At 36.3% G+C, this 7,946-nt stretch overlaps 1 protein-coding gene across 1 annotated transcript in view; it reads left to right on the plus strand.

Annotated features, from left to right (window-relative positions):
• The window catches only part of LOC117444778 (synaptosomal-associated protein 25-A-like), a 38,288-nt gene that overhangs the window by 20,342 nt on the left and 10,000 nt on the right, over nucleotides 1-7,946 (plus strand). Inside the window, exon 3 of the mRNA XM_034080183.2 lies at nucleotides 4,143-4,260. Within this exon, the coding sequence (XP_033936074.1) occupies nucleotides 4,143-4,260 (118 nt within the window). The remainder of the gene's footprint in view (nucleotides 1-4,142; nucleotides 4,261-7,946) is intronic.

Raw genomic sequence — 7,946 nt, forward strand, 5'->3', positions numbered from 1 at the left:
TGTATAATTCCCGGTTTGTTTTTTCAAGTTTCAGTATAAAAATAAGGAACTCTAACATTTTGAATAATGAACTTTATTACACAGTTAAAAACAAACCACAAACAGTACCACACACACTCAGAAGGCCGTATTATCTATAATGGCTGAAACAAAAAGGTTTCATCAAGCTGGAAAACTAAAAAGAATGTCTTGAAAATATTACAAAATAAATAATAAGAGAGTGTTTCAATCACTTTCAATCACAATCAATACAAGCCAGGGTCCTCTACTATTGCATACGGGCGTTTTAATGTGTTTTCTTCTTCTTCTTCATTTGTTGTTTAAGGGCGGCTGGCAAACAGCTTTTAGGCGCAATACCGCCCCCTGGATTATATATAGTGTAGTGGATACTGGCCTGAATGACAGACTTTTTTCCCACCCGTTAAAAAAAAGGCATGTTCGTTGTGTGACTGCATGTACGTCACGGTTCGGATACGGATACGTTACACCCCTAACAGTCAGTGTATGTAGATGGCCAAGTTTGGAGAAACAGACAGAAATACGAGCACAGAAGCTAAGCGTTATCCTGCTGTGGCAAAACAAATTTTAAACACGTAAAAAAAGGTTAAAAAACGGTTTATATTTTAGCTATATTTAGTATATTTTCATCTCTTAACCTGAAGTCAGACAGCCTTGTCAAATGGGAAACTAAAGCAGTTCAATGCTCTCTGAAAAGCCACCAGACTCCTTGGAATAAAATAGTTTACCTTGCAGAATAAGGGGGTTGCAAAACAATTCCAGTAGGTAGTTTGGTTATGTTGTTATGTGACATTCGTGTCTTGGAACAAACCAAAAAAGCAGCGTTAAATCAGCAACTGTGTGTTCTGTGAGGTAAACTGTTTTTGTCAATGGAGTCTGGTCGATTTAAAGACAGATCCCATAGACTGTTAAGCTGTTTTAAGGCAAAGTAAACCAGTGTAAATAGTCTAAATATATATTGCCACTTAAACTCACATTTGTCTATTTGGTGATCCTTTGTTTAAGGGTTGCTAAAATGTGTTTTGCCTCCACAGTATGTGCTTCCTGCTGCTACTCCTGTCTGTGTATTTAAAACCAAAGCTGTAGGTAATGCACCGATTAGAGAAATGTACCCAATTTGAAACCATCCCTTGATGACTGAGATGACTGAGATGACTGCTATCCTGTCCTATAACCATTAGGAGAGAGGATCTGACCTTGAGCTGTTTATAGCTGTTCCTATCCACCAGTAAGGAAGCCGCTTCTCGTGCCCAAACGGTGCTTTCAATTGCACTTCATTCATGATTTGTTAATTGATTTGTTGCTCGTTGATTAAATTGCTTCAAATGCTCTATTGCTTCTCCCACTGATGTAAACTTGTTTAACCCTTAAATGGTGTTGCTGTGTCCTGGGGGATACAGTCATAAACAAGCTGTGTCCATGTGTAAAATGGGTGAAATAACAGTGTAATATAGCTGTAATAGTAGCGTAATATGGGTGTATTAATGTGTAAAATAGGTGTAGCAACAGTGTAATATGGCTGTAATATAGGTGAAATAACAGCGTAACATTGGTATAATATAGGTGTTTACAGGTGTAATAATAGTGTAACACATGGGTGTAATCATAGTGAAATATGGGTGTAATATAGTGTAATATAGTGAAATATGGTGTAATATAGTGTAATATAGTGTAATGTAGTGTAATATAGTGTAATATAGTGAAATATAGTGTAATGTGGGTGTAATATAGTGTAATATGGTGTAATATAGTGTAATATAGTGAAATATAGTGTAATGTGGGTGTAATATAGTGTAATATAGTGTAATATAGTGTAATGTGGGTGTAATATGGTGTAATATAGTGTAATATAGTGTAATGTGGGTGTAATATGGTGTAATATAGTGTAATATAGTGTAATGTGGGTGTAATATAGTGTAATATGGTGTAATATAGTGTAATATAGTGTAATGTGTGTGTAATATAGTGTAATATGGTGTAATATAGTGAAATATAGTGTAATGTGGGTGTAATATAGTGTAATACAGTGTAATATAGTGTAATGTGGGTGTAATATAGTGTAATATAGTGTACTATGGTGTAATATAATGTAATATAGTGAAATATGGTGTAATATAGTGTAATATAGTGTAATGTGGTGTAATATGGTGTAATATAGTGTAATATAGTGTAATGTGGGTGTAATATGGTGTAATATAGTGTAATATGGTGTAATATAGTGTAATATAGTGTAATATGGGTGTAATATAGTGTAATATGGTGTAATATAGTGTAATATAGTGTAATATGGTGTAATATAGTGTAATATAGTGTAATATGGGTGTAATATAGTGTAATATGGTGTAATATAGTGTAATATAGTGTAATATAGTGTAATGTGGGTGTAATATGGTGTAATATGGTGTAATATAGTGTAATATGGGTGTAATATAGTGTAATATAGTGAAATATAGTGTAATATAGTGTAATATGGTGTAATATAGTGTAATATAGTGAAATATAGTGTAATGTGGGTGTAATACAGTATAGTGTAATATAGTGTAATGTGTGTGTAATATGGTGTAATATAGTGTAATGTGTGTGTAATATGGTGTAATATAGTGTAATATGGTGTAATATAGTGTAATATAGTGTAATGTGTGTGTAATATAGTGTAATGTGTGTGTAATATGGTGTAATATAGTGTAATATGGTGTAATATAGTGTAATATAGTGTAATATAGTGAAATATGGTGTAATATAGTGTAATATAGTGTAATGTGGGTGTAATATGGTGTAATATAGTGTAATATAGTGTAATGTGGGTGTAATATGGTGTAATATAGTGTAATGTGGGTGTAATATGGTGTAATATAGTGTAATATAGTGTAATATGGTGTAATATAGTGTAATATAGTGTAATGTGGGTGTAATATAGTGTAATATAGTGTAATATGGTGTAATATAGTGTAATATAGTGTAATATGGTGTAATATAGTGTAATATAGTGTAATATGGTGTAATATAGTGTAATATAGTGTAATATAGTGAAATATGGGTGTAATATAGTGTAATATGGTGTAATATAGTGTAATATAGTGTAATATGGTGTAATATAGTGTAATATAGTATACTATGGTGTAATATAGTGTAATGTGGGTGTAATATAGTGTAATATAGTGTAATATAGTGTAATATGGTGTAATATAGTGTAATATAGTGTAATATAGTGTAATATAGTATAATATGGTGTAATATAGTGTAATATAGTGTAATGTGGGTGTAATATAGTGTAATATAGTGTAATGTGGGTGTAATATAGTGTAATATAGTGAAATATGGGTGTAATATAGTGTAATATGGTGTAATATAGTGTAATATAGTGTAATATAGTGTAATGTGGGTGAACAATCTGTGGGTGTTGAATCAGTGTAGTAACAATGTAGTATTGGTGTAATATAAGTGTTACATGGGTGGAATAACGTAGTAATATGTGTGTAATACAGCTGTAATAACAATGTAATAGGGGTGTAATAACAGGGTTACATGTGTGTGATGTAGCAAATAGCAATCTACCCTTTGGGTGGAGGTAGGAAACAAGACGCTGGGGATTGAAAACAAATAGACCGCTTTTTAAATCTCTCTTTGAATGCCTAGTGCCTGCTTTGCCTTCTGCATCTCGCCAAATACAACTTGTGTGTGCCTCTTCGCACCGTAGCGTGTAGAGCGCCAACCCGCCCGTAAAACAAACCCGCAGCCTTTAAAACTTGACTTCACTGCCTCTCATGCCTTTGTCCTCACCAGAGCAACTTGACCGTGTGGAGGAGGGCATGAACAAAGTGAACGCAGACCTGAAGGATGCCGAGAAAAATTTAAAAGATGTAGGAGTATGCTGTGGGCTGATATGCCCCTGTATTGAAAAGTAGGTACCAGCAGGGGCTCTGAGCTCTTGAGTGTCCAGTGCTGGTGGTGGTGGTGATGTTTAATGTCTCTCTTGTCACAGTCAATGTCTTTTTTTTGTCTTTTCTCCTTTGTTCCCCCTCTCTACTTCCCCCCCGTCCCTACTCCTCCTCTCTCTTTGTCTTCTTCTCTCTCACGTGCTCTCGTCCTTTTGCTGCGAAATATGACAATGTGTTGGTAATCAGAACAACTGGAGCGTATCGAAGAAGGGATGGACCAAATCAATAAGGACATGAAGGATGCAGAAAAGAATTTGAACAATCTAGGACAGTTCTGTGGTCTATGTTCATGTCCCTGTAACAAGTAGGTGCTGCCCGACTGCATGTGTTTCTCCTGCTTCTGGTGTGTAGAAACGGGCCCTTATAGCCGCAACAACACACTCTCGGAGCAGGCAACCAGCATGTGTGTGTGTGTGTGTGTGTGTGTGTGTTGGGGTGTTGGGTGAGCATGCATGAACAACACACACATCTGCACAACGCCACTTTATTTGCTGTTTTCATCAAAAGCCCTTCATTCATTGGATGAGACTTCTTTACCTTCCAGCAGGTCGGCTTCAGCGTGGATCTGGAAAATGGCGTCCGCCGCCCCTCCCCTCCCAAAACCCCACCTTCAAAGTCCAACCAAAGAACAGATCAACGATAGTGGCCTTCTCTGCTAAGTTACTCGTGTGCATTTCATCCATGTTGCTGGGAAACTGTTGGTGTTTGAAGTAATTGCTTTACGAGAGGCTCTTGCAGTAAGAAAGTTATCTGATTTTAAGTCCATCTAAAGAATAAATCAACTAGTGGCCTTTTCTGCCAAATTATTTATCTGAATTATAAACATTTTGCTGCAAAACTCTGGTATTTTAACGTTTTTTAAGTAACTTCTTACAAAGAGCTCTTTTACATTAAAACCTTTATCATAGTTCCTGGAGTTTTTAAAAGAAGACGTTTTTACTTTATTTAGCTCACAGACCTTCGAGGTGCATCGTTTCATTCTTCATTTAATTCCCTGCAGGAAAGCTAAACACAAGTTTTTGCCACAACCTCAAGCTATTCCTTTTTTGGGAACCTGTTCATAATTGATTAACTTATTCTATATATATATATGTATACCCATTAGCATAGGTCAGGGACTCTGATTACAAATGTGAAGGTGATTTAGTTCATAAATAACAGTCAATTAAAGGGTTTAACTATAGGCTGCCTTATTTGGTGCTAGATTTGAATATAAAATGATATTTTGGATGTTTTTAGGGGCCTTTTTATGAGGCTCTTATCCATAGTCAGTCGACCAACAGTACTGACTATGTCTTGTTGGTACTCTCCAAACTACATATCCCATAATCCCTTGCGTTATCCATAGTCAGTACTGTTGGTAGACGCAAGGGATTATGGGATATGTAGTTTGGAGAGTACCAACAAGAAGCCAAGCAAAGTACAGTAGTGGACAGGGGCATCAGATAATCGTATTTTAACCACATTAAAAAACTGTTTAATTGTACAATGTGTATTGCGTCCACAGCAGTACTTTGTTTTTCTTCTGTGCCTTAAATCCTGTACACCATATACGGTTTACTAAACATCCAAACTGTCCCTGAAACCCTTCTCTGGCCTAAACAGCCACATCCTGCGTATTATAACACTATTAAACCAAGACATGTGCTGTATACAGTTGTTATCATCTCAGAGCTATAGAAAACACAAGTGGCGCACAAACCAAGAAACACACACTTTATACAGTTTCTCAGACATTCGACTGGGAGTGAAAGAAGCCTTCATTTGAGTGCAGTATTTCCCCGGTATTAGTTCTGAGTATGCTGCTGGGTCTTTTGTTTTTTAAAGAGGTGTTAATCACGCCCAAAGGTCTGTGTTCAGATCAGACCTCGAATGGTCCATTATATACTTTCTTTTTCTTTCTTAGGGATGCACGACACTGGATTCCTGCCTGATAACCAATATTTTGCAATTGATTTCAGTCGATGCTAAAACTGAAATATGCCTTTTCCACCCTATTCCTGAGAAAATGGAGCCTATCCTGTCGTGGAACAGACACAATGTTATGCCTACTGTTAATACCTGTGTGCATTTTGGTGCACAACAAATAAGCAGCTACTGTAGGAGGGTGTACGGAGGGTGTACGGAGGGTGTACGGAGTGTGTTAGGAGTCTGTTAGGAGGGTGTACGGAGGGTGTACGGAGGGTGTAAGAGCCTCCATACGTGTTTGGTTCAGATCTTGTTTATTCTATAGCTCTCTGGTCGTGAAACACTTTGTGATTCCTGTGGTTTCGTCTCATCTGATCTCTTTAAAGTTCAAATGGCATTAAAAACAATTCTTGCTTGTTGTTATAAACTGGAGCACCTGATGGGTCTGATGGTTTTCCACAACAACAACAACAACAACGACGATGCTGCATAGAAGGTCTTCTGCAACTGGAGAATAATCGATTAGTCGTTGACATTTAGGGTTTCTCAAAGTCCAAGATGATGTCCTGACATTTCTTATTTTGTCCAAAGCTCCACATATTTATACGTTTTTTTATCATAGGAGTAATGAAAACAAAAAAAATCTAATATTTTGTTATTAAATTCTTTAAAAATTACAAACTGAAATCGTAATACTTTTCGATTAATTCAAAATTAACTAATCAAATATGTTCTTGGTTAATCGACTAGTTGTTTGGATTATAAACATAAAACATGTCAATTTTTGATTACCAAAGCCAAAGATTACGCCCTAAGATGTGAAATTGTGTCCAAACCTGAAAAGATATTCAGTTTTCTGTCCTTTAGGAGAAAATCAATCAGAAAATATTGAAGTTTTTTAACCTGAAATCAAATAATTGTGCCTTTTTTTCCCGTAGAAAATAATTCATCGTGACTCGTTAGGATTATTAAATTATTAAATATATTAATTAGTGTTTCCCAAAACCAGAGAAGACATGCTGACGTTTCTTATTTTGTGTAAAAAGTCCAAAATAATCCGTTTTCTGTCAATAAGGAGTAAATAAGTCAGAAAAGATTCAGCTGAAACCAAATAATTTTGCCTTTTGTTCCCCTTAGAGAATAACCCGTTGTGACTTGTTTGGATTATTAAATTATATGAAATATAAACGAGTGTTTGCCAAAACCATTGAAGACATTCTGACATTTCTTATTTTGTCTGAAAACTAAAAAACATTCAGTTTTCTGTCAAATAAACCAGAAAAATCCAAGAATTTCACTTTTTTTTACCTTTTGACGACTAATCGATTATTCCTTGCAGCTCGGCGTCTCTCATCAACAAATTGAACAAACACAACTTTTAAACCCTCTTTTGTCATTGTGTTGTGCTCAGTGGTGACCTCCACTCATCAGATACTCCATGCATAATAACATAAAGAATTAGAATTGCCTATTTGACTGTATACAGTGTATCGCCCTGTTCTCCATCCAGATGAAATGAAGGGCTCATCACTGATAACGCATTAACTCTCCTGCATGCAAAGTTCCATTTTGTTTTCTACGACTGATCTAACTGTCCGGCTTTCTTTCAGTAGCAACGTGTTCCTGTTCCTCTTTACATGTTGTCCCCTCCCCACGTTGTGTTTCATCCGCCTTGCATGTCCTCTCACTTTGCATATGAGTGTGTGTGTGTGTGTGTGTGTGTGTGTGTGTGTGTCCTCTGCCATTGTGTCTATGTGTCTGTGGGCTCCTCTCTGTGTGCTACTGGGAGATGGTTTTCTGGAGTCTTGGACCGTGATCACTTTCTAACACGAGCCACATGAGAGCGTGCTGTTCTCTGATTCAATTGATCTGCATGTTGGATCAATTATTCGCAGACTGCTAACGCATGTGTGTCCGTTCATCAAGCTTCTTAGAGGGCTAAGTGGCCGTGGGATGCAATGCATTCAACACATATAATTATGTATATGTTTAAAAAGTGAATTGCCAGAAAATATGCACTTACATAACCATGCATATACACACACACACACACACACACACACACACACACACACACACACA

This window comes from Pseudochaenichthys georgianus, unplaced genomic scaffold, assembly GCF_902827115.2.
Source record: "Pseudochaenichthys georgianus unplaced genomic scaffold, fPseGeo1.2 scaffold_928_arrow_ctg1, whole genome shotgun sequence".
Taxonomy (NCBI): Eukaryota; Metazoa; Chordata; class Actinopteri; order Perciformes; family Channichthyidae; genus Pseudochaenichthys; species Pseudochaenichthys georgianus.